Here is a 27,173-nt window from a genome sequence, read left to right as displayed (position 1 = left end):
ACTCTCTCGTGGCTCCATCTCACTCAGGGTGCAGGCAAGAGTCCTCATCACCATGACCCACAAAGTCCCACACGATCTGCCCCCATCACCTCTCTGCCGGGGCTCCTTCCACTCTCCTTCAGTCACTCTGTCCCAGCAACACTGGACTCCTTCCTCCTCCTTAGTGTTTCAGGACTATTGTACTTGCTCTTCCCTGTGCCAGAACACTGTCCCCAATCTCCACACAGCTCTGTCCTTCAGCCCAGTACTCAAATGGCACCTACCTAGGAGGCCCTCCCAGGCCATTCCCTATTGAAAATGCAGCCTCTGACCTGGTCACTATTTCCTTCTCCCCTGCTTTACTTTTCTCCATAGCGCTTGCCACCCTAGGACACCTTATATACTTCACACATTAATCTAATTTTATTGTCTTCCCCCCACTTAAATGCCAGGAAGACAAGATCTTAGTTTTAAGCTGCTCAATACTGTATCCCCAGGCTCTAGAAAGGGCCTGGCCCATAGCTGAACCCAGCACACAGATGCTAAATAATGCCTATCGTCTCCTGCGGCTCGAGGCTTTGGCGAGTTCATCCCCGTGTGAGGCACCAAGCTAAGCGCTGGATGAGGCTCCGCTCACTGCATCCTCAGCACGCCCCCCCCCCCCCCGCCCCTCCGCGCTGCATCCTCGGGGCCTGGCACACAGGGAAGGCACGCGCAGCGGGAGCCCCGGGGGACAAGCTGCGGCCCGCCAGCCCGCGCGCCCCTTCACCTCTGCCCACGAAGTGGTCCTGGTAGTAGCGGGCGCCCAGGTCCACGTGCTCGATGCTGTACTGCCGCGGGCGGCTCTGCGTCCTCTGCTGCTCCTTGGGCACCTCCAGCACCGAGATGCTGGCGTTGGTGCGGTGGGCGCTGAGCGCGGGCTCGGCGGGGCGGCCCTCACCACCACCACCGCCGCCGCCGCCGCCCGGGGAGCCCACGGCCGCCCGCGAGAAGCTCACGTTGCGCTCGCACTCGCCGCCGATCTCGTTGCGGAAGTGCGGGCAGCTGAGCAGCAGGTCGTTGCTGTTGTCGTCGCCCAGGTCCTGCTCCAGGTTCTCCTTGCAGTTCAGGTCCTCCGTGCTGGGGAAGGCGGCGTCCAGGCCGCCCAGGCCGTGCGCCCGCGACGCCGAGAGGGCCGCCGTGGCGGAGGCGGCCGAGGCGCCCGTGGTGGTGTTGCGCCGCTGCGCCGTGGCCACCCTGTTGGCGGCCGCCTCGTTGAGGTCGAACAGCATGCTCTGCACGTCGAAGTGGGCGAAGCTCTTCTGGCAGACCCACGGGCGGCCGGCCTCCGGCGGGCTCCGGCCCTCCTCGGCCTCCCCCGGCGCCCGGCCCGCCTCGCCGTCCGCCTTCCCGCTCCTCAGCTTCCGGAAGATGGACGAGTCCGTGGCGTCCCCGCCGCCCAGGCCGCGCGCCGGCTTCTTCCGGGCCTTCTCCTTCTCCTTGGCGGGCTGCAGCCCCAGGACGCTGTCCTTGGCGGGCTGGCCGTTGCGGGGGTCCGCCTTGGCTCCGCCGCCGCCCCCCGGGACGTGGGCGCCGGGGTCGGCGTGGAGCAGCGCGCGGAGGTGCTGGGGGCCCGCGGCCTCGGGCTGCTCGCTGCGGAACTCGTTGAGAATGTCGAAGAAGCTCTGCTCGGGCACGCCCTGCACGTCGATGGAGGACGTGCTCCCGTACTCCCGGAAGAGCGGCAGGGCCCCCGTGTGCCGCGGCCCCCGAGGCTCGCCCGCGTCCTCCACGTCGCACTCGCTGAGGGTGATCTCGCTGCTGCTGCGGTGCCGCAGGGGGAGGAAGGCCCTGCCGGGGGACCGGGGCCACCCGTCCTGGAATTCCACATCTTTGGACCTTCTCCTGGACAGTCGGTGGAAGGCTTTGGGCCCCGAGGAAGCCGCGGCGCTGACGGGGGGCTGTCCGTTCTGCATGCTCCTCATGGAATGGGCCACCTTTGCGGCCTTCGCGCCGTCTGCGTCCTGCGAGGGGCTTGGGTTGTTCTGCTCTCTCAGCGCCTCCCGCTTGGGCGGCCAGTCGGCCACTCTTGCGCGCACCCCCATCTTGGGCACTGCAGGGGTGGTGGGGCTGGGGCGGGTGGTGGCACTGACTGGGCTCTCACCGATGGGCTGGGGCATGCCTCCGTTCTGGACCCAGAATCCCATGGGAGCATAGTCCCCTGTGTGTGGCCCGGGGAGGAGGTCGGCCCCCCTGGCCCCACAACTGGCTGCCAGGTCCACACCATCATTGGGGATGGGCCGATAGGTGGTCATAGTCCAAGGGCACTGGAGTGCTACTGGCCCCCGTGAGCTGTGGAGTGACTTTATGGGGTCCCCTGGCCCTCAGCCATTGTTCAGGGCCACCAGTCCCAGGATGAAGGATGCTGGCCCCTGAAGCCTGACGGGAAGGTTGTGAGCCTGTGGAGTCCAGTTCTCCACCATCGCTGTGGACAACTGAGCCAGGACAACCTCAGGAGGCAGGTGCGGTCCTGGGGTTTCCAGTATGAGTGGCTCAGCAGGACAGAGCAGGCAGCAGATGTGGGTGCGGGTCAGCAGGCTGCCGGGCTGTCCTCCCTGCCATGCTGAAAAAGGAGAGAAGGCAAAGGTGAGATGTGATGTTACTATTCCCAGAGAAAGACTTTTTCTGTGTGGCAGCTTTATGCTCATTTAAAAAAACCTGTTTATTATGGAAATTTTCAAACATACTCAAAGAAGAGCAGGATGAGCACCCCACCAGCTTCAACAACAGTTAACGATTCCCGATTCATCTACCCACCCACTCCTACACTTTTATTTGACAGAATATTTTAGAATATATCCCAGGTATCAGCTCATTTCACCTGTAAAAACTTAAGCTTATATATCTAGCAGTTAAGGCCGTTCAAAATTAACCGTGATACCTTTATCACATCCATCTAGATTATCAAGAATTCTTTAATATCATGTAATACCCCATATCTGCATTACATTTCCCCCATTTTCTCAAAGGTGTCTTTTAGAGTTGGTTTGTTTAAATCAGGATCCCAAACAAGATCCCTACTCTACGTTGGCAGGTATATTTTGTAAGTCTCTTCTATAATGTCTCCCCCATGCCCATCACCTTTATTGTGATGCTATTCACTTGTGGAAGGAATGAGGTCACTCGTCCCATGTAGTTTTCCACTTTCAGGATCTGGCTGCCTTTTCCCTTGTGGTGTCATTAAACACGTTCCTCTGCCCCCTGTGAGTCCTGCAGGTAGAGGCTGGGCTGCTGTCTATCTGTCCTGCAGTCTGCCTGACCAGCCACCCCACCGAAAAGGAAGTAAAAATGACAGATGAGTCACCATGATTACTGGTAGATTTGGGGGAGGGGATGTCTCTAGAACTCTATGTGATTAATAGATACCATGAGCCAGTAAATCAGCTCCTGTCACTTCTTTGCTGAGATCTCCCCAGTGGCTCCTTACTGCGTTAGAATAAAATCCAAATTCTTCTGCTGGCCCACAAGCCCCACAGGCTCTGGCCCCTGCCAGTCTCCCTGAGGCCTCTCCCCATCCCTGCCTAAGATCCCATCACACTGGCCCTCTTTTCTGTTCTGCTGACATACCAAACCCCACCCAGGATATCTGGATATGCTTCCGTTGGTTCTTCACCAAGCTGGCTCCCTTGCATGATGTCCACTCTTCAATGAAGACTTCCCTATGAAGAGAAGCCCACCAATGACTAATGGTGCTTTCTGAGTAAGGGGAAGGCCGTGTGTGTGTGTGTGGGGGGGCATTTCCTAACTCATGCCCATAGCTACGGAACAAGCTGGCAGAGAGAGAACCAGGGGGCAGCATGAAGCAGATTCATGGAGCAAAACTGAGGCGAGCCTGTACATCTGAGAAAGTAAGAATCAGAAGGGAGGAGTGGGGAGCAAGAGTGCACGCCTCTTCCTAGCTCCCAAGGGAGCATCTTCCTAAAGATGTTGCAGGCAGGCACAGAGGGGAGGGGGCAGAGAAAGGGGGGCAGGGGTAGGCCCCAGGGCCAGGTTGGTTAAGGGAGACAGAAGCAAGGCCAGGTGAGTGGGACAGCAGAGGCTTTCTTTTTTTTTTTTTAAGATTTTATTTATTTGAGGGCGAGAAAGCACGAGCGGGGGGAAGGGCAGAAGGAGAAGCAGACTCCCCGCTGAGCAGGGAGTCCAGGACCGTGGGATCATGACCTGAGCCCAAGGCAGGCGCCTAACCGACTGAGCCGCCCCAGCGCCCCAGCAGAGGCATTTCTATAGAGGCAGGTGGACCTCAGCTCCGGCGACCAAGCTTTGCGGGGATGTGGATGCCAGGGCACTGGATTTTTAAGTAGAAATCAGAAATCTTGAACTGTATGCAACTTTTCCCAGGTTGAAAAACAAAAACAACAGCAGCAACAACAACCAACTACCATGCGGAGAAGACTTCTACGAGGATTTTCAAGAAACTGCTAACAGTCTGGGAAGGGGAAGTAGGTTTCTTTCCCCCACTCCCAGCCCCCTCTCCTGCTGTCCTCTGCTCCTTAGTACTTCTCAGTATACTCACTTCTTTCTCTTATTTATTCCTGATCCCCACCCCATGAGAAGGTGAGATACTGCTGTATCCCCAGGATCTAAATGTGTCTTGAAAGTAGGGGAAGGAAGGAGCCTTACTTTTCATTGTACACCACTGGCTACCTTTGGAATTGCTTGCATGTACTTCTGGTCGATAAAGAAATACTTAAGAACACTACCAACAAAAACAAATAAGGGTCAACAAAATAAGTATGTGGGCCAAATTTGGGCAGGGGATGCTGGTCTGTGACCTCTGGTGATGGGTCAGCGCAGCAGCTTTGCCAGAGAGGAGTGCCCCTATACTCTGTGGGGCCCTGGATCCCAGGCCAAACTGGGGGGTGCAGCTTGGCCAGGGGCACCCCTGGGCCACCCTGGGAGAGCACGGAGGATCAGCCCTCCGAGGCCACACTGGGGCTGGCTGGGAAAACCAGTGGCCCAGATGCGACCCTGACTTGCTTATGCAAGCACCTCCCGACAGATGGGCTTTGCTGATGGCATTTTGTTTCCAGCTCAGTCAGAAACCCCCCATCTGTTTTGCTCTCTTCTGTGAAAACACACAGATGTTCCTGAGGCCCCAGTGTCTTTCCACAGATCCCTTCCAGGAGCAGGTGTAGCCAAATCGCCCTGTGCTACTAAGAGGCTGAGTGATACCCACAGCCTCTGTGGGATTCGGGGACTGCTGCCCACTGGTCCCTTTCCAGCTGCCGGTTGTCCAGCTCCCCGCTCCCAAGAGCACCCCCATCTTCCTGATGCGGAAGCCCCTATTCTGAGGGCCAGACTGCCTGGGTTCGGATCCTAGTAGGCCACGGGCTGGTTACTAACACCGTGACTCAGTTTCAATCTGTAAAATGGGCAGAATACCCCCTATGTCCTGGCCACTCCTATCACTATGGTTCTTTCCTTCCTGTTTCTTCTCCCTGCCCCCAATTACAGAAGCACAGCCAGGGGTGGGCTCGGCGGCTGAGTGGTGTCCGCGTGGATCTCTCTGCGCAAGTGTCTTCTCGCCAGTGTTCCTTGGCTCCTGCCTCTTCTCTACACCGGCTCCTCCGGCCTCCTGGTGATCGGTCAGCCCCTGATAAATTCTGCTTCTGCCCAACACTGTCAAGCGTGGCTTCTGCTGCTGGCACCAGAGGACCCGGACTCATGCACAGTGCCGCGGACAAGGAAGGCAGCTGGGGATGGTGGACGGGGAAACATGGGGGGCGGAAGCACAAGGAGAAGCGAGGGGCGGTGGGAAGAGTCAGGTGGGAGGCCTGTGGCTGCAGGCAACAGAGTCCCATCCGCTGGTGGCTCGGGCAGTAAAGACCTCTCATTATCCTGTGTCACAAGGAGGCCACCAGATACGGTGCCTCCACTCTTGGTACACGGGAATGATGTCAGGCGCTTTCTCTGCCCCCACCCCACCCTCCTGTGTGTCCCTCAGTGTGCTGCTGGCTTATACCTTTGGCTTTTGGCCTCAGAGGAGCGAGCTGGCAGCCACAGCGACACTTCGCACTGAATCACGGGCGAGGGGGGGAAAGAAAGGGGTGACGTACGACTGTTCTTACTTCTTACCCATCTGACCCTAGTCAGGAAGGAGGATGTTTGCCAGAACATTCCCCCTACACTTCAACAGACTTTCTTTGATGCCTAATTGGCCAGAATGTGGTCACATATGGCCATTCCAGGTGCAAGGAAAGCTGGGAAGGCTGAGAATCTGGGATTATCCCGATTGCCCTTAGGCTGGTGAGGACTTAGGGAGCCAGCCACACTGGCTCCCTAAAAACGTCAGGGTCTGTTAGAGGAGCAGGCACCCAATAGCGTATCTGTGTAAATGCTACCAGACTGTCACTTGTAAAGAAGCTGGGGAAGTCTGAGCTGAGAGGGTGCTCCCTTATCAGGCCCCCAAAGCCTAGAGGCTGGAACAGCAGACATGCAGGCGAGTGCCACAGCCGCGATGTTCTGGCTCCGAAGGGCCTTGCTCTTCTGTGAAGGAGCCACGATGTCTGCCAGAACCTCCCATGGCAGAGTAGAAGGAAAAAACACAAGCCTTCCAGTGGTAGACACTTGTGGTTTGCTTCCCTGGCCTCTATGACTCTTTTTTCCAAAAACAGCCCAGACTTCCCTTTGGGAACCTGCCTTCTCTGACTCCCACCCAGTGGGCTAGAGGAGGAGCTCCTTCTTGAGTTCAGGAACTAACCATGTAACTGGATCAGAACCAGTGAAATCGTTGCCAAGAGTCCTAGGGCTGAAGGCTGTGCTTTTCCCTCTTACCCTGAGTCTGAGAGGATGTGAGGGATGGAATCACTGCAGCCATCTTGTGACCATGAGGGAAGAACCATTTGTGAAAGGGGCTGAAATAGGGGGGACTTGGGGGCTGTAGTCATCACTTTAGTCTGAATTAAGGTGGACCTGAAGCCACCACTATTCTACTTCCCACCACTAGATGTTTTAGTTATATAACAAAACAACATCTGTAACAGCAGCTACCACGAATGTGATCCTTCTATGGTCCAGGTCCCTCTCCAAGCACTTTACATTTATTATCTCCCTTAATTCCACAGCAACTCTGTGAAGTAGATATTATCTCCATTTTAACATAAGGAAACTGAAGTGGGCAGATGAAGTAATGTGCCCAAGGCCAGATGGCCACGAGGTGGCAGAGTTGCAAATGATCCAGAAGCTTCATTCCTGAAGTCAGGTGGTCCTGAGTTCAAGCACCAGCTCTCCAGGTTGCCCAGTGGGCAAAGTCCCGGACCTCCAATCCTCCTTTTCCTCACTGGTGACACACTGTAAAATATCTCCAGATCCAACTGGTCCTCTGAGTTCCGGGCTCTGGTAGCCACCTGCTTACTTGACATCACGTATGTATGTCAACATGCATTGCAAACTAACCATTCCCACCCCGAACTCTTGATCTCTCCCCATCCACAAAACTTGTTCCTTCTCAGAAATCGTCAGGGTAGGCTAAGTTATGCCACAGTAACAGAGGACCCCAAGTACCAGGGGCTTACACAACAAAGGTGTGTTTCTTGGTCATTCTGCATGTCCCAAAACGGGTGGGCCAAGGGCCTTCTCATGCCTGCTTTACTCCCAGTCGACAGAGCCGTTCTTCCAAGAGACCCAGCTAATTTCACAGGTAAGGGACATGGCTAAACCACATAACAGCCTCCCTGTTCCCTCTGCTTCTGCTCCCCGCTAAGTGCCCTCTTCCATGCAGCAGGATTCAATATTCACATTTGAATCTTAGTATAAATCCAAATCTTAGAATAAAACTCAAAATCCTCACCTTGGCCCTCAAGGCTCCTTTCCTCTTCTCCTTGCTCTGGGAGCCCAGGCCACAATGTCCTTCTTTCAGTTCCAGTTATTGTTTATCCTCCCTGCTGCCTCAGGGCCTTTGCACAGGCCATTCGCATTGCCCTTACCTAGATAGTTCTTTCTCAAGAGTCAGGACAAACATCACTTTCTCCACATGCCTTTCCCTTCTCAGGAACCTTGTTCAATCCCCAACCTGAGCTCTCAGAGCACTCTCGGAGCATTTCTCTTTGGGGTTACCTGCATCAATGTATGTACGTAAATCACCATGTAATGAACTGTTAGCTGTATGTAAGGTTTATGAGGCACTGGAGTCTTTATTACTGCCTGCATCTCCAGCACAGGCCTGACACACAGTACGTGTGGAGAGAGAAATGAGTGGAGCGATGACAACCTCGCTCAGACCAGGAAGAGCACTGGCTCAGTCGGGGTCTATGACTTGAGGGTAGGTGGCGCTTGCTTGGTGACCCAGTGTGTCTGCCCCGGGAAGAAGCATGTTCAGGAAGCTGAAAGTAATACGTGGAGTGTGTGTGTGTGTGTGTGTGTGTGTGCGCGTGTTCATACAACAGACACCTATCACGTTCTTAAAAATCATTTAGTCCAAAGAATTCATTCGGTCGAAAGAGCACTAAAACCTTATTCTTTTACTGAACACTGACCAGGCGTGTATAACTCACTCATTTCACAAACGCCAAGCACCTAAAATCCACTCATTTATTCAATAGATTTCTCAAGCACCTACTACATTGTTTGGTAGATGAAGCTACAGCCCTGAGCAGGACAGACCACACTCCCCTCTGGTGAACTTACTTCAGGAGAGGGAAGCCACGGAAATAAGTCAACCGAGACGGAAAACAAGGTAACTTCAAAGGGTGATGAGCAGTTTAAACGACTAAAACGTTGTGACAGGGTAGGGCTAGGGGCTGCTCTCAATGGGGGGTGGTTGGGAGGGCTGGTTGTGGGGTGCCATCTGATCCCGAGAGAGGGCACCTGCCATGCACCAGGTATGCTGATGAACGAGGCTGACACGCATGGGCAGGAAAGCTGGGAGCGGCCAGTGTACAAGGCCCTGTGGGCTCGTCCAAGGCAGTAGTTCTCTCCCCCACTGGCCATGAGAGGCACGGGGGGAGCTTTGTAAAAATATAGGTGTTCATACTCCACCCCCAGAGAGTCTGAATCAGCTGGTCTGGGCTGAGGACCAGGCCTGAGAGCCTTTCAAAAGCCCTCCAGCTGATTCTAATATGCGGTCAGGGCTGAGGACAGAGGAACAGAGAGCAAAGAAAGGAGGGCCTGGCACCAAGCCCTGCTCAGCCAGAGCAGGCCCGCACAGAGGGGCAGGAGAGCAGGTGTCCCCGAGGCCCCGGCGGTGGCTGTGGTCTAGGGAGGAGCAGGTGGTCCACAGCGTTGGAGGCTGCTGAGAGGGTCACATACGATGACAATTACTGGTCTGAAGGGCACTAGGGACCACAGTAGGAGGTATTTCAGGGGACTGCTGCTCTGGGATGCGTTGTCCCCCTTGTCCCCCCTGCCAGTGCGGCCGGCTTACCCTGTCTCCTCCTTCCTAACTTCCTCCCATACCCCAGACACAATGGCTCCCCTCCTCCCTTTGCTGAGCTCCCAGGGGTCTGCATACACCCTGTGCTATAGGAGTTAGCTCACTGGATTTTTTTTTTTTTTTTTTTAAAGATTTTGCTTATTTATTTGACAGAGAGAGACACAGCGAGAGAGGGAACACAAGCAGGGGGAGTGGGAGAGGGAGAAGCAGGCTTCCCGCAGAGCAGGGAGCCCGATGCGGGGCTCGATCCCAGGACCCTGAGATTATGACCTGAGCCGAAGGCAGATGCTTAACGACTAAGCCGCCCAGGCGCCACCAGCTCACTGGATTTGTAAGCCTCTGAGTAGCTTTGGTCCTCCTTGGACTTTGAGCAGCTCCAAGTCTGCAGGGTACTAGGGTCTACCACATGTGTTCTTGCCACACAGGCAGGGTAGGGGGTGATGATGTAGAGGTGATGGTAATACACACACATAGCATGTATGAACGTGTGCTGTAATAACCTCATAAAGCAGGGACTTCTGGCATGTCCATTTTACAGATGAGGCAAAGGTCACGTGGCCACGTCACACGGCAGGTAGGTAGGTGGAGCAGCTAGGATCCCAAATCTCCTCAGTTTGGCTCCCACACTTTTGCCACTACACTGTAAATGAGAGGTGGGAGCCCAAATGAGCATGTTGTGTGAATATGCAAATGATGTAAATATCTTCAAAGATCAATTCATAAGGACAAAACTCTAGAAAGTCAGCAACAGCTCAGCAGATTTCAGGTTAAGGATCTGTTTTCTAGGGACGCCTGGGTGGCTCAGTTGGTTAAGCGTCTGCCTTCGGCTCGGGTCATGATCCCAGGGTCCCGGGTCATGATCCCAGGGTCCCGGGATCGAGCCCCGCTTCGGGCTCCTTGCTCAGCTGGGAGCCTGCTTCTCCCTCTCCCTCTGCCGCTCCCCCTGCTTGTGCTCTCTCTCTCTGACAAATAAATAAATAAAATCTTAAAAGAATCTGTTTTCTCCCCTCTACTGGAAATTCAAGCATACACAGGACCCCTTTAGAGCTCCCCGAAGAAACAAAATGGTTGGAACTTCCAGACATCTCATTAGGAAGCCCTGAGGCAGAGACTGCTCCATCAGCCCAAAACACGAGGTGCGAGGCCCTGAGCATGGCCACCCGGCTGCGTACTACTCCGATCTGATTTTTACTCTCAATGCTTCTGACACCAGATGTGTGGGTTTTCCACATGAAGCAATTCTCCAGATCTCTGCAGACACTGACGGGGTGTCCCACAATTTAATTCAATCCCAACACTAACTACCTGGAGTTAGTCCAGATGCCACACAGGTTGGAGGGCTCAGTTCCACCAGACTTGCCCCCCACTTCAGATGCTAATCACAAGTGGTGGGTCCCCAGGTTACCCACATGTCTGTCTGACTTGGCTACAAACTGGGGTTCCCACAACGCCCTCCTCAGCCTCGGTGATTGACTGTAACAGCTCACAGAACTGAGAGAGATACTTTTCCTACAATTACTGGTTTCTTATAAAAGATACAAATCAACAGTCAGATGAAGTGATACTCAAGATGAAGTCCAGAAGGGTCTCGAGTCCCATGGAATTTGAGGTGCACCACCCTCCCAGCACGTGGATGCACTCACCAACCTAGAAGCTCTCTGAACTCTATCCTTTAGGGTTTTATGGAGGCTGCATTATGCGGGCATGATTGATTAAATCACTGGCCACTGGCGACTCCAGCAATGTCCAGCCCCCACCTCCTCTCCAGAGGTCAGGGGGGTGGGGCTGAAAGTTCCAACCCTCTAATCACAGGGCTGGTTTCCCTGGCAACCAGCCCATATCCCGAAGCTATCCAGGAGTCCACCAAGAATCACCTCATTAGCATAAACTCAGGTACCGCTGAAAGGGGCTTATCCTAAAGAACAAAAGAGGCTCCTATGAACCACATCACTCAGAAAATTCCAAGGGTTTTTAGAAGCTCTTGGGGCCGTGAACTGGGGACGAAGACCAAATATATGTATTTTTATTTGCACTTTCGTATTTAAGGTCAAAGAACCCAGAAAATGGATGTTTCTAATTGAAATCTTACAGCCATTCCACTCAAACTGGCAAGAGTCCCCAGGGTCTGAGTTCCCGAAAGGCCAGTTCTCTTCAAAGTGTGTAAATCAAGTAGAGCTTCTTTCCCTTCCTTGGGGGAGTGGGGAGAAAGAATTGTAATTATGCTCTGAAGTATCAGGTGTGCAACTATTTTATTTTAATCCAGCAATTCCATTTCTAGGAATCTGTCCCTCAGATATTCACACCAGTGCACATGGAAACCCAGGTGCACGGTGGTTCTGCTGCGGGGGCATTCACACCGCCACACTGTTGTAATATGGAAGCGGTGGGAAGAGCCAAACAGCTCATCGGCAGAGGATGGGCTAAATGCGTCTGGCTGTCTCTACTCCAGGGATGCAATGCAGCAGTAATAAACAGCGAGCTAGAGGTAAGGCCATGTGTCCTGCGTGTAAGAGGCCCACGTGGCCCGAAGCGAATGGGTATAGCTCACACTTAGGCGTGCTCACTGTGTACCAGGCTAAAGTGCTTTCCACACGTTAACTCATTTCATCCTCACGAAACCCTGTGATGGAGGGGCAATCACCGGCCTCAATTTTTTTTTTTTTTTAAGATTTTATTTATTTATTTGACAGAGAGAGACACAGCGAGAGAGGGAACACAAGCAGGGGGAGTGGGAGAGGGAGAAGCAGACTCCCTGCTGAGCAGGGAGCCCGATGCGGGGTTCGATCCTGAGCCGAGGGCAGACGCTTTACGACTGAGCCACCCAAGCGCCCCTACTGGCCTCATTTTAAAGCCAACGCAACTGAGTCCAGAGAGGCAGAGTAACTTGCCCAAGGTCACTCAGCAGGAGAGCAGTGGCACTGGGATTTGAACCCAAGCAGTCCCGCTCCAGGGTTTCTCCAGTTTTACTCCATGGTGCCACTTGAGAAGGGTAAGAGAGGCAAACTACAGAATCAAACCAAAAAAACAAAATAATTTGGCTTCAACAAAGGGGGGTGGATTTCATTAGAGAGAAAGAGGGAAAGAGAACATAAATGTCTATACAGAAAGGGCCTAGGAGGACACCCACCCAACTGTTAACAGTGGTTACTTCGAAGGAGTAAAACCGGGGATGGAGATAAAAGGACAACTTTTCTTTTAAATTCTACGTGTCTGTGCTTGAGTTCCTTTTTTTTTTTTAAGATTTTATTTATTTGACAGAGAGAGACATAGCGAGAGAGGGAGCACAAGCAGGGGGAGTGGGAGAGGGAGAAGCAGACTCCCCCTGAGCAGAGAGCCCGATGCGGGACTCGATCCCAGGACCCTGGGATCATGACCTGAGCCGAAGGCAGACGCTTAATGACTGAGCCACCCAGGCGCCCCTCTGTGCTTGAATTTTTACAAACATGTAAGTTAAAGGCCCTCCCCGGGCCCCCTATGAGGCCTGCCCCAAATCCACATCCTGGAGAGGAGCCCCGTGAACAGGTTTGCACACTTTCTTCCAGACCTTTCTCTGTGTCAACTGCACAGGGCAGGGGCGTCTTGGGCTTTAAGTTTTCAGCTGTGAAAGTGAGCCTGTGAGAGGAAACATGGGCAGAGGGAAAGCCACCCCCTTGGAAAGCCCTGACCGTCCAGGAAGCAGAGTTAGAACAGATGAGCCGCCTCAGTCGAGCATCGGCGAGGCCCCGGGAGTCCGAAAACTTCTCATCTTTCCAAGTGGAGATTCCTCCGTGGCCTGGCAAGCTGCTCACACCCAGACCCACAGAGGGAAGGAAGGGGCACCCCATCTTGTGTCCACATGCTCCTCAGGGAAACAGAGGCGGCATTTAAATGCTTCAACAGCAATCTGGCCTTCTTTGTTTTAGTCTGCGAGCCAGTACGGTAGGAGTTACGTGGGTTAAATGCTTGTATAATTACGTGCTTATATAGAGAGATGAATTTAAAAATAATAAACAGGCTTCATAGTTTGCTTTTCTGACTTATTATCAGATCTTGGAGATTTCCTGATGCGGCAGCTGTCGCCCGGGGGTTAGAAGCCAAGACGACTCAGGTTCAATTCCCAGCTTGGCCACTTAATTACCTGGACCTTGGGCAGGTCACTTGGATGGTTTTCCCATCTGTAAAATGAGATAATAATAGCACTTCACTCCTAGGGATGTCGTGAGGTAAAAAGACTGTAGAGACTTCGAATGTCCCTGGCACGCCGGGATTTACAAGTATTAGCTATTAACGTTTTACTTATATAATAATAAAAACGAAACCTCAAGCAAACAGAACCAAATGTGGCCTTGGCATGAACCCTGGCTGCTCTGGGCTCAGGAGCCGGATCGCCCAGGGTGGCCTGCTTTGAACCAGAGAAGCTGGGCCAGCTCCCCTCCTTCCTGGCGGCCCAGAGCCAGGGCCACAGGGAGATGCCCCTTCTGAGACCCTGGGGGGCCGGGTGGGTGAGACTAGAGAGTGTTGCTACCTCCCCCGAAGCGCATGTGGAGCAGGCATCTTGTTCCAATTGTGGGCACAGTCCTACTCACTTCAAATGAGACTTTGAAATGCAAAATTACAAAAGGATGCCTCCTGGAGTATGGGCACACGTGCCAGGCCCACCCAGGAGCTACAGCCAAGCTTGTGCCCTCGGATGATGTGACCGAGCTGCGCTGGCTGGGGGCTGCATGAGGGGTCTGTGGTCGGGGACGCCCCTTCTGGGGAGACATCATCAGCGCCACAACCACTGCTCCAAGTGGCCGGCCGGCCTTACAGGGATCTCCCCAGCCCTAGCCAGGCCCGCGGTCAAGCCACATGCGCTGGTGTAGCTGTGCCATTGACTTTGATACTGAAACTTTTTGATAAACAGCTGCTGCCTGGAACCCTGAGAGTCCCCACTATCACTGCATGGGGGCAACGCTGCGGGGTCCGCTCCCATGGCTGTTGCTGCCCCAGGCTGGAGTGGTGGCGAAATGTTTAGTATGTCCCCCCGACGGGCTCACTCCTGTGACCAGGCCAAGCCTCCTTCAGAAGATGCTGTCTTGTCAGCATGGAGCCTGACTTGCAAACTAATCCCAGCTAACTGCCACCGAAACCTGCTAAGATCACATCTGCTGGGCTCGGAGATTAAATCAATATTTGACAATCTTGATTAAATAACAGCCAGGGAATCCTTGTCAAAGAACATCTGTTGAAGTCCTGGTCTTTCCAGCCTGTTCTTGGGGGCCGGCCGGGGGCATCTCTGGCTCTGCTCCTCCTTACCTGAGGAGCTTTTGGAGGGAGGGGGAGGGGGAAGACACAGAAACAGAAAGGCTCCCTGTGGTGGGAGGGGAGGGGAGTAACCCTTGCTATTCTGGGGGGCACCATCTGCCAGCAGTAATCACCATACCTGCCCCTGACCCCCGCGGCTGCTGAGGGCCAGTCCCCAGCCAGGGTGGAGTGCTTGCCACAGAACCGGGCTCCTGATGGTCCACTGCGGCAGTGTTCTCGTACCTCCATTTCAAAATGGTGAAACTGAGCTTCTGAGAGGGGACACTGCTTGCCCAAGGTCACAGAGAGAATGAGAGGAGGAACAGGGCTTCTGGACATGGCTCTGGCTGACTCCGGGGTCTTGAGAGACAAGTTGTCAAAAGTAAGAGCAAAAACTGGCACTTACGCCACCAGGAGCCCAGACTGGAGGCCTGTTCCAACGGTCCAGGTCCCGAAGCTATACGTGGGGCGGCCCCATTGAGAAGCACTGGCCTTACACTTGGCCCTACTCAGCCCATGCAGCGTCCTGGGGTGAGGGCCCTACTCTTCTCCCCAGTTTACAGAAGGGAACACTGAGACTCAGGGGGGCAAGCTACCCGTGAGGTAAAAGGCACAGGGAGGACTGGAACCAGGCGGGTGACTATGGCCACCAGAACCACTGTCATTTCTAAAAAGCAGGGATAGGGCGCCTGGGTGACTCTGTGGGTTAAGTGTCTGCTTTCAGCTCAGGTCATGATCCCAGGGTCCTGGGATCTAGTCCCACATTGGGCTCCCTGCTTGGGGGTGGGGGTGGGGGGTTCCTGCTTCTCCCTCTGCTCTTCACCCTGCTTGTGCGCTCTCTCACTCACTCTCTTTCTCTCAAATAAATATAAAAAAAATAAATAAAAAGCTGGGATAGAGCTGTGAACACGATGGGCTTCAATAAATACCTGGTCTCCATCCCTTGGTGATTTAAGACAGAAATCAGGCTCATGCTGGGATCCTGGGATCAAATCCTGGCCCCAGCACAGACCAGAGCAGACCGCAGTGGCCCCTTGTCGCACTGCTAGAGGAGCCCGAGATGACCCCCTAAGACACCACTCCCCACGGTAAGGGCACTGAAGAAGCACGCGTACATCCTTACTCAGATTTGAAAAACAACGAGAACCACTCCACAGCTGCACTCACAGCTCCCTTGTGGGGGGAGGGGCGGGGAGCAGTGGTCAGACACCCAATGTCCGCACCCACTGTTCACCACTCCTTTCCCAGGTCCAAAGCAGTGCTGAGATCAGGGGAGTCCCCCATAAGTCTTTGCTGAGCCCATTGATTGAAAAAAGAAAAAAAGGGAAGGAAGGGAGGGAGGGAGGGAGGGAGGGAGGGAGGGAGGGAGGGAGGGAGGGAGGAAGGAAGGAAGGAAAGAAAACAAAAGAAAAATCAAATGAACCAGTCAGCCACTTGGCCAGATAACCAACTAGCCAGCCAACCAGATAACCAACTAACCAACCAATCATCCAGTTTACCAACCACCTAGCCAGCCAGCCAAACCACCAGTTAAGCAGCCAACTGGTCTCCTATTTCTGTATCCCTGTCCTTATTTCCATCTCGACCCCATCTCTCTGCATCGCTATCCCATGTTTCTACATCCCTGTTCACACCTATGCGTGTCCCTCTGGGTGTGTATCTCTCTCACACATGTGCACACACAGACGGACATAGCTCTGCTTATTTCTGGCCCCTGAGACACAGTCCCATGTTAACTCACCACTGAGGATGTGTCCTAGGCCAGGCAGCCTCTGCCTGGTCCCTCCTAACTCTCTCCCATATTCCAAGTTCCCAGCATCTACAGGGAGAGAGGCTAAGGAATTGGCCAAGATTATTCTAAAAAAAAATGTAGGAGGCAGATCCCAAACTGTCTGCTGAGTAAAAGAACCACTGGCATGTGTAGCATTGTTCGGGCCCCTAATTTCTCATATTCCAGGAAGGATTTACGCCGGTCTTGTCCAGTTTCACCCCCACCCTGATGTGGAATCTTACAAGGAAATTGGCTGCTTTAATCAGAGAATAAACTCAGAAACTCCCAAAAATGTATTCAGAAGTAGTTCAGAAGAACGGCATACTCTCTCTTACAATTAAAAAAATTAGTATTAAAAAAATCTCCATGCGACATATTTTATATCCATATAACCACCTAGGTCGATGCAGAGCGAAGATCTGGAAGGCCAGTCTCTACCTGTAAGTGGTTACCCCAGGGAGGGGAGTGACATTGTGCGTGCACGTGTGATCGTCCTATCCTCAACTGAGAAGTTCCAAAACTTCCCGAAGTCACGCGCCTCCACTTCTGCACCATCGCAGACCACCTGTACTAATATTTGCTTAAGATAATCCTTTCAACCAACTCACTTATTAAAACCTTAATAATCACACCAGTATTGGATTCATTATATTTTTTCTAAGACTCCTCAAACAAAATGCACGAATATGAACATTTGTAAAGCTTGTCTGTGGGTCCATGGATATGAGCTTTGGTCCCAGAAATGTGCTCACGTCAAAACCAGAATGCAGCTTTCAGACGTGATTCTGAGGAAAAGAGGCAGACGCGGAACAACACGTATCGTTTATGATTTCATTTATATAAAGTTCAAAAACAGGCAGAATGAAACCATGTTACTTACTTAGGGTTACTCTCCTAGGCGAACAAACCTTTAAAAAGCAAGAAATGGTGACCACGGAAGTCTGGTGGAGAAAGAGAGGGTTCAGATGGCAGGGGTACACAGAGGGTTCTGGGGTACTGGCAAGATTCTCTCTCTTGATGTGGGGGTTACATGAGCGCTTGCTTTATCCTTGTTCACTGAACTGTGTATTTACATTTTACATACTTCTTGGTGCAAGTGTTATATTTCACAATAACAAAGTTTTAAAGTCTTTTAAAGTCTTTTGCATTGTATCCGTTCATTTTAAACAATGAACTTGTACTCTTGTCTTCCATGTGTAATTTAAAAAAACAGATAAGACCCTCTTTGAGGGGCGCCTGGGTGGCTCAGTAGGTTAAGCGTCCGACTTTTGCTTTCGGCTCAGGTCATGATCTCAGGGTCACGGGCTCCGTGCTGAGTGCAGAGTCTGAGATTCTCTCCCTCTGCCTCTCCATCCCTCCCCCACCCCCGCCAGCTCTCTCTCAAACAAATAAATAAAATGGCTAAAAAACAGGGAAGCCCCTCCTTGAAGACCTGTGTGTGTTCGTACACACATACAGAGCCACCCCAGTCTCTGTCACTCCCCTGGCTCAAAATTCACTTTCTCTCCTGTAAGAAAGGTTTCCACTTCCCAGAAGTGGCAGAGCCACTTCACCTGGCCAGCCAAACACAAACATCCTGGGCACGCTAGGGGACTGTGCACTTCCTCCTGGCCCCAGGGGAGGTGGCCAGAGCGGGGGCTATACTCACAGCAGCGGTTCTGGGACAGCTCACCACATGGCGGCTGGGGGACAGAGGGGCAAGGACCCGCACCCGCCCGGAGGAGGCCTTACAGGGCAGAGGGGCTGCGGGGCCACGCTAGCTTGCATCCTAGCTCTGCCCCTGCAGGGATCCCACAGTAAGCTCTAGAAAGACTCTAGTCCTGACCCTTGACTATGAGGTGCAAAGCCTCTTGTCAGCCTGAGGACCAGCTGGCAGATGGCGAAAGCCTGCAGCTCTGTTTGCACAACACCGTAATCAAACATCCTGCCCAGGGGACTAAGACCAAGGCAGAAGGGCTGGAAGGGGGCACTGGGCCCTCAGGAGCCTAAAACAATGGCTCTCTAGGAGCCCAGGACACCAGGAAATCAGCCACTCATTCCTAGGACAACTTTCTTTTTTTAAAAAAAAGATTATTTATTTATTTGACAGAGAGAGACACAGTGAGAGAGGGAACACAAGCAGGGGGAGTGGGAGAGGGAGAAGCAGGCTTCCCGTGGAGCAGGGAGCCCGATGCGGGGCTCGATCCCAGGATCCTGGGATCATGACCTGAGCCGAAGGCAGATGCTTAACGACTGAGCCACCCAGGCACCCCAAGGACAACCTTCTTTTCTTTCTTTTTTTTTTTTTTTTAATGTTCACAGTTGATGGAACCTTTTTAGAGGCAATCTGGCAATAGCTTTTAAAAATGTTCTTACCCTCTGAGCCTGTAATGCTACTTCTGGGAATCGATCCCAAAGAAACAATGGGAATGAAGAAAAACATTTATAGCATTGGTTATAAAGCAAAAAGAGAGAACCAAACCCAATGTCCGACAACAGGAGAATGGCTAAATAGATTACCGCACGTCTCACTGTTCAACCTTAGGACGTTAAACATTTATATACATGTGCAGATGCAGTCATAGAAAAAAGACTGAAAAAAAATGCTCAAAAATGTCAGTTGGGGTTAGTTCTTGGTGCTGGGACTACCAGTGATTTTTGAAAATGTGCTCTTTCTACCTTCCTGTAGTCTCCCAAATTACCTTTAATGAATGGGTTTTCAAAACCAGGGAGACAAAGCAGGAAGTTTCCATTCATGTAGCTGATTTCCAATTCACTAGACACGTATTTCCTGGGAACCAGCTATGTAAGAAAGCAGGGAATGAGGTAGGCCCTTCTCTGCCCTTTGGCCGGAGAAGGGAGACACGCATGAATTGAGTGCCTTTACCAAGTACACGAGTCAGCACAAAGCTAGCCGAGGAGAGGATAAAGGGTAAAAGGATAAAAGGAAGAACAGGGTGCTGCACAGTGGGGGTCAAGGACGGCTTCACGAAAGGGGTGGTGGCAGGCGGAGGGGGACAGAGGCAGCAGGTGCAAAGGCTCCAGTGTGTTTGGAGGCAGTGACCCCACCCGAGTGCCCCGTAGGTAATGAACCCGCCGAGCAGCAGAGTCCCATGAGGAGGCTGGGTAGCCATCCCTTGGGGGGGGGGGGGGGGCGGGGCGGGGCGTGGCCCTGAACAGGGACAGCGCTGGCACAGAGAAGGGGACAGACTAGAGAGGATCTGGCCGTTTGCTCACATGAAGCGGAGCTCCACGGCCTTTAGTCCTAAGAAGCCGGATACCAGGTGGGTACAAGGTGCTGTGCCAGATCCGGTCACAGAAATGCGGTCGTCACTCCTGCTCTCGCCCCCACGCTCCTCAGACCCGAGTGGGACGGAGATACGAATAAATGAGCCATCTCAGGTCACTATGTTTGGCCCGACCATCAGGTGCCGGGGCTGGGCTCAGCTTTAAGAAAAAGAGACAACTTTCCAAACAAAAGCCAGCCCCAGCCCTCCTACAGGGCGGGATGTACCTTGCAGTCCTTCCCATCCAGGGTTTCATAGACTCACAGGTGCTGCTCAGGAGGCACGAAGGCAAGGAACCTCACTCCTGACGGGCAGATGAGGAGACGGAACACAGGGTGGTGTCCTTTCTCCACGACAAGAACTCAGGCCCCCTCAGTGGGAGACTATGTCACGCTCCCCACCGGGGGGCTGCTCCAGGTGCCGAGGGCCTCATACTCGTGGCTGCACGGTGGAGCCTCCAGTGTTGTTCAAATCCAAGCCCACCCTCCTTCCCTGAGAGAAGTCTGAATTCGTTTGCAGCAGCAGGATGCCCATCCGAACAGCCCGCTCCTTGGGGCGCCTGGGTGGCTCAGTCGTTAAGCGTCTGCCTTCAGCTCAGGTCATGATCTCAGGGTCCTGGGATCGAGCCCCGCGTCGGGCTCCCTGCTCAGCAGGAAGCCTGCTTCTCCCTCTCCCACTCCCCCTGCTTGTGTTCCCTCTCTCGCTATGTCTCTCTCTGTCAAATAAATAAATAATATCTTACAAAAAAAAAAAAGCTCCCTTTCCCAGGTTCCCTTGCAGCTAGGGCTAACTCTGTGTCCCATTCTCATCAGTGAGAGGTTAAGTGGAAGTCGGCTGGGGGTGGGCGGGAGGTCTTCTGGTAAAGCTACTGCTTTCCAGTAGAAAGGACTAAGCTCAGCCAGCACACGCCCTCCACCTTTCTCCTTCCTGGAATGTGGACACCATACCTGGAGGTGAGGTAACCATCTTGTGATCGGAGGCTGCAAGCCACATGCTGAGGACGGCGGGGGCAAGGAGTCAGGGGAGCCCACTCTCCCAGCCAGTGGCCCTGCCCCAGTCTACCCATACTCCCTTCCCTTCCTATGTGCCAGAGAAAAACCTTGCCTTATTTAAGCTACTGCTTGCTGGCTTCCTGTTACGTGTAGCAGACCACAATCTTGACTGGTAGAGGTCCTACCCAGATCCTCATTTTACATATAAGGAAACTGAAGCTCTGTGAGGGGAGGTCACTAGCCCAAGGTTACACAGAGCCAGGAGGAGATGAGGCTGGATGTGAGTCTATATCCCCAACCACTTCACAGCAGCATCTTGAATCTCAGTCAAGAGTACTGGCTTTGGAGAAAGCTTGGCTTCAATTCGCTTCTCCATTTAAGAGTTGGCTTGTCCACCCCCCACACCAGAAGCACGAGCTCCATAAAATGTGGACTCTCTACTCACTCCCCACCACACAGAACAGCACTGGGCTGGTAGCCGGTGCTCAACACACACACGCTACAGGGGCAATGACTGAACGCATGGGAAGGTCGAGTGACTCTTCTGGAAAACAGGAATGCCACCCTTAACAGGAGGCTGGGAGGGTTCACCGAGGAATAAATATAAAGCACAGGGCCTGGTGTCCAATTAAGTGCCCAATAACTGACTCCATTATTACCAAAATGGAGGCTGTGGATCTCCTCTTCCAAAGATCTTTCCCCATGACCAAATGGTTTTGCCAACTCTAGATGATCTTTTTATTTTTTAAACTTGGGTTCAAAGATGATTTCTCTATGCAAACTATCTGTAACTCACAGGCCAAAAACCCCCAGGACTCCCAACTAATTCCCAACCACGCGCGGCATCCCTGCCTCCTGGCCTCAGCCTTGGGTTCTGCCAGGAGTAACTGCCTTGCACTTTGCACATTAACCCTTCCTCTTCCTGAGGCCTGCTTCCCAAGCTGCCTCCTGAGTGATGCCTTCCCTGAACTCCCCCCACCCCATCTGGTACTGCCCCCCGCCCCTGGGAAGCCCTTGGGGCCCTCCCTGTCTGGCCTATCCTACCTGGCATTCCTGTTGGGTGCTGCGCATACACGCATCTGCCCTCCGCAAGACCAGCTCCTGGGAGCAGGCACCACCCCTCCCCTCTCCTGCCTCCCTGGGGGAGCAGGCACCTAGAAGAGATGCTCATCGGCATCCGGTGAATGGGAGAATGAATGATCACACTGCCTGACATTTATATGGGTCTACAATGCGCCTGGCATTGTTCTATGAGCTTTATGCATATTAACCCATTCGCTCCGCACGACAATCCTTTGAGAGGTACTATTACCATCTCCATTTTATACACCAGAAAACTGAAGCCCAAGGTCACATTGCTGGTAAATGGCAAAGCTGGGTTCCAATCCTGCTGGCTAACTCTAGAGTCCATGCTTCTAACCTCTTGGCTCTCCCATCTTGTTGCATGGGTAAATGCACCAATGTCCATGGCATGAAGAAAAACACCTGGGGCCGGGCCTGAGCGCAAGGCGAAGCTCACTTCCTAAGCCAGAGCAAACATTCTCACTGGCCTCCCCGTAACATTCCAAACCTATTCTCCTTTGCTTTACCTGCCAATATTGATGTTGAAAAAACCAGACATTAATTTTTCTAGCTGAGAGCGGAGAAATCTGCTAGAAGGAGGGGGCAGGGAGGGGCTTCCTGATAAAAGAGCAGAAACATGGTCCTGACTGGCTCCCCACTTCCTGCCTCGTGGCTATGACAGGATGTGACAGCTGGAGCCACAGCAACCATCTTGCAACCATGAGGAGAAGCTAAAAATGATTTCAGAAGCACACACTTGGGCTTCTGACATGTGGAGCTGTTGAAGCATCCCAGAACTGCTGAGTATCTATTACTTATATTCCAGGCTGAGATACAAAGTATTTAGAAACCAGTATGGCACAGGCAACAGGCAATTATAAGGGATGGCAGCTGGTGAACACTGCCAAACGCCAGCCCTGCTTGAATCCAAATACTTGAATGTGAACGCCCTGAGGATGACTATCGATGCCAGTTTTGTTCACTGTTTTCTCAGCACCAGCACAGTGCTCAGCACACAGTCAATGTCCCGTGAATGATCCTGACTGACTTCCCTGGAGATCCGCAGAGGGTCGTTGACAGCACAGGACCCGAGTACCGAGGCATAGCTCCCAGCTCTGAACAAGGCGGGTTCATCTCCCCCAGCTTCAGGTCCCTCCTCTGTGAGTATTCACCTCACAGGGTTTGGGAGGGCGCTTTGATAAGCCCTGTGTGGGCAGCACTTAGACAGGACCTGCTGTGATGCTGGGGACGTGTGCTAGCTGCTATCTGCCCTCCGCCTCTTTTCACCCTGGCTGTCTCCTTGCCCGTCAAATGGCTACCATGATCTGTCTCTCCTTTAAGGAGACAAAATCTGAAAAAGTACAGGACAAAGCACCCTGCAAGCAAATGGTAATTCTCATCTTTGACTCGGTGCGGTGTGGCAGCTAAGAGCGTGGAGTCAGAACGCGGGTTGTCTGAGTCTGAATCGCAGTTCCACCATGTGACCTTGGCCAGTCACTCGACCTCCCTGTGCCTCAGTTACCTCACCTGTACAATGGAAATAACAGAAGCACCTCCCTCACAGGGTTGACATGAACATTAAATGAGTTAATTTTAGGGGTGTCTGGGTGGCTCAGTCAGTTGAGTGTCCCACTCTTGATTTGGGCTCAGGTCATGATCTCAGGATCATGAGATCAAGCCCCGTGTGAGGTTCCACGCTCAGGGGCAGAGTCTACTTCAAATTTTTCTCTCTGCCTCTCCCTGTTCGTGCTCTCTCTCTAAAAATAAACGAATAGAACCTTTTTTAAAAATGAGTTAATATGTAAAGCTCTAGAGCAGAGCCTAGCATAGGTGATCACCAGGAATGTTAGCTTGCGTGACCTTGGGCAAGTTACCGAACTCTCTTTCTCTTCTCTAAGACTACTAGTCGTACTGACCTCACAGGATTACTGTGAGAATTAAGGAGGTTCATCTACGTGAAGTGTGAAGTACCTGAAACAGGCCTGCTTTACGAGAAGGGCCCAGTTACTGTTAGCAATCCTCATCATCTCTGACTGGGGGCTCTCTTGAGGACTGACCGCCTACTCTTTTATTTCACTCCCGCACTGTTGTTCAACTCCCTCGTCTGCCTATCTGGCATGGCCCGTGGTTCCCTAGGCTCCCCCCACCTTCACAAAGCTAGCAGCTCCAGGAGGGTGCAGCTCTGCTTGTAGGCACAGAGTCCTCAGGAAGGCTTTCCTCAGGTCACCGCACAACCCAGTCCTCTGACAGGAACAAAAGGGAGTGTCTTATCTGAACCTAGGGTGGGGGGAGCTTGGAGAGGCTCCCTCCAGCAAGGGAAGAAATTGTAACCATGGGCAAATGGCCTTGAGCCTCCCAAGGGAGGCCCGTCCCAGGCAGCAGTGAGTAGCAGCTGGCCGGCAATGCCCGAGGAGCTGCCTCAGGTTTCCCGGGAGACCAAGGGAGTCCAGGCTCCCGGATGGTGCTTGTCACCAAGCAAAGCACCCCTGACCAGGCCACTTAGATGCTCTGGTTTCCTCATCTATAAAATGGGTATCAATTTCCCTGATTGATCCATTGCCTGTCCACCTCCGGCCCTGCTCTGAATCACAGGGGTCTACATTTCCCAGGATTCCTGGTTAAGTTCAGCCAATGGGGGTGCTTCTCCCTCTCACCCTCCACCCCCACTGCCCTGGGCTCCAGTAATACCACCTCCCCCTTGTGTTCCTCCAGCTCTGGGTCTAGTCTCAGGACTGCCTCCCTGTCCCTGTTTGGTTCCCCTGTTCCTCTATTACTCATTTAACCAAATTCTCTGTGTCGAATTCCCTCTGCCTGAAATACCTAGAAATACCTAGATGCTGTTTTCCTGACAGATACACCTGTCTCACTTGCCTTTTAGGGGCATTTGAGAACAAAGGGAGAAGATGCACCTGGAAAGTGGAAAGCACCACACGAATCAAGGGTTATTTAATGGAAAAAGCCTCCTCTCTTGCATAAGGCACAGGCGCATTGTGAGAGTGGTGTTTAAACCCCTCCCGAACAAAACGATCGATGTTGGAGAACTGCTTCAAAATAATCCAAAGGCAGGGGGATGGATGAAGCGTGCTTGGCCGTGTGCCAGGAACGACAGGCCCCGGTGACAAGCCCGTACCTGTGGGCTCTGTATGCTCTTCTTTCTACCTCTGGAAATGCTTGAAATTTTTCCATTATTAAAACAAAAACCAAGAGGCAAGAAAAAACTGGTCCTTGTCCTGTGGGTGGGGGTACTAACTAGCAGAACCTTCTTTGAAGGCAGTTTGTCAGTTATTAAATTAAAACCATGCACATCCGTGGACCCAGCGACTCCAACATCAAGAGAAGAGCAGACACGAATATAACACTGCACTTTACATGCACGTTATATATCATACGCTCATTAAGCGCACTGAGCTAGATACAGTTACTGTCTCCATTCTACAGAGGAGGTAAGTGAGGCACAGGATGTCAAAGTCAGATGTTGAAGTCCCAACCCCAGTGCCTTGGAATGTGACTGAGTTTGGCGATTAAGGCCTTTAATGAGGTAAATTAAAAGGAGACCATTAGGGTGTGTCCTAATCCGATCTGACCGGTGTCCTGGTAAGGAGAACTTAGGACACAGAGAGACAGTGGGCCCCATGTGCCCGCAGAGGAACAAGTGCAGTTGGGCAGATGCCTACCAGCCAGGGAAGGAGGCCTCAGAGGAAACCAACCCTGCTAGCACTTTGGTCTTAGACTGGAAATCTTAGAACTGGAGAAAATGAATTTCCGTTATTTAAACCAGCCAGGCTATGATAACGCTTTGTTATGAAGGCGACAGCGAGCTAATGCGCTAGGTCACACAGCCAGTCAGGGCCGGAACCAAGACGCAGGCCCAGGTCACTTGGCTCCAGGGTCCGCACCCTTAAGAGGACCCTTAAATGGCAGCGACACTGCGAACTGTTTACAATGATTGTTATCTCCAAGAAGTGAGATCGGAGGGGGGTGCAGGGAAAGGAGGAGCAAGATTCTCAATGTTTACCTTACATACTTTTATAATGTTGACGTTTTTAAAAATTCACATAGCGCATTTTAGAAAATTAAAAATAAAACCACATACATGCAAATGAGTATATGCCACCCACCCAAATGTGGGAGAGAGGAGTATATCCAGGCCCAATTTGTCTTTTTACAAGTTTCACTACAGTCTCTCTCATCCTTCCTAAAAAGCCAGCAGAGAGAAGCCAGAAATGCCTCCACAGGCGGACAATTTGCAGTGAATTAAAAGAAAAGAGAAGGTAAAATATTCGAATGTTCAGACACCTTACAACCCTCAATAATGGTGATAGTGATAGTAACTGCTATTTTCATATCACACATATGCTAGATACTGTCCACAATGCTTTATATGTATTATCTCATTAAATCCTCAAAATATCTTAGGATATAGATACTATTGTTGTTCCCATTTTCTATTTAAGGAAACTCAGGCTCAGAGAGGTTGAGCAACTTGCCAGGTTGGATGGCAGGGTCAGGATGTGAACCTGGGCCAGCCGGCTCCAGAGTGTGGCCCTGATGACCGTGCCCTTCCCGCCTCATCTCATCTCTCGATGGGCCAGTCATGCCGAGGGAGGCCTGAGTCTGGGTAACAGGTGCGGGAGGAGGCAGGAAGTAGCCCTCAGCCAGACTAGCAATCTGAGACCCCAACTTCACTGGCTTGGCACAAATTAGGAAGCAGAATAAAAGCAAATGGTGACAAGTCAACGGGGAAAGCTGGACTCTGCTACACCCTGGAGGGCGCGTGGGTCAGAGCCGCCTCATGAAGAACACCCCGGCCATTCCTGGGGAAAGAGAGATACCTGTCTTCTGCCTTAACATGACCCCTGGATGTAAACCCCAGGACTCAGAAGGACATAGGTATGTGGATGTTCACAGAGTGCCGTCTGTGGTGGTGTGGAGCTGGGGGTGACCCGGGTGCCACACCGGGGACTGGAAACGTGAGGAGTGACAGGTATACATCACGTTCAGCTGCCCAGTGGGCAGACACAACACACTGGAACTCACAGAGCGACCTGGTCAATCTCAAAACCTGTTGTTTGGGGAAAACCAGAAGAAACAGACTGAGATACGGAGCCCTAAACCACTTCTGGAAGCTCTTATTTAAATCTCAGTGTATATTTTGCAGGGATATGTACATAGCTCTAGACACACCACACACACCTCAAAGTGGGGGAAGGAAGGGAAGGACAGAGAATGAAGGAAAAAGTAAGAAAAACCTAGAGAAAGGAGGCAACGCATACTGTTTCTGCCAACAGACAAGTGGTCTATGGGAGACCAACTCTACTTGTCTGGGTGGACGAACAGGCAGAAGGCAGAAACTGGACACAGATCACTCTACTCCTTCAAAAGAAAACCAGATTTCTGTGTTCTCAAATGCCACTGTCTGTTGGGCCTGA

The 27,173-nt window shown here is 52.4% G+C and overlaps 1 protein-coding gene across 4 annotated transcripts in view; it reads right to left on the bottom strand.

Moving 5' to 3' along the window:
• The window catches only part of SIPA1L3 (signal induced proliferation associated 1 like 3), a 225,505-nt gene that overhangs the window by 92,105 nt on the left and 106,227 nt on the right, over positions 1 to 27,173 (bottom strand). For all 4 annotated transcript variants that reach the window (XM_032390100.1, XM_032390104.1, XM_032390101.1 and 1 more), the window contains one exon: positions 749 to 2,581. In XM_032390100.1, the coding sequence (XP_032245991.1) occupies positions 749 to 2,273 (1,525 nt within the window). In that variant the 5' untranslated portion in view covers positions 2,274 to 2,581. The remainder of the gene's footprint in view (positions 1 to 748; positions 2,582 to 27,173) is intronic.

This window comes from Phoca vitulina, unplaced genomic scaffold (genome assembly GCF_004348235.1).
Source record: "Phoca vitulina isolate PV1807 unplaced genomic scaffold, GSC_HSeal_1.0 scaffold58, whole genome shotgun sequence".
In the NCBI taxonomy this organism is placed as follows: domain Eukaryota; kingdom Metazoa; phylum Chordata; class Mammalia; order Carnivora; family Phocidae; genus Phoca; species Phoca vitulina.
Note: the sequence above shows the minus strand (reverse complement) of the source record. Positions and strands in the feature narration are given on the sequence as shown.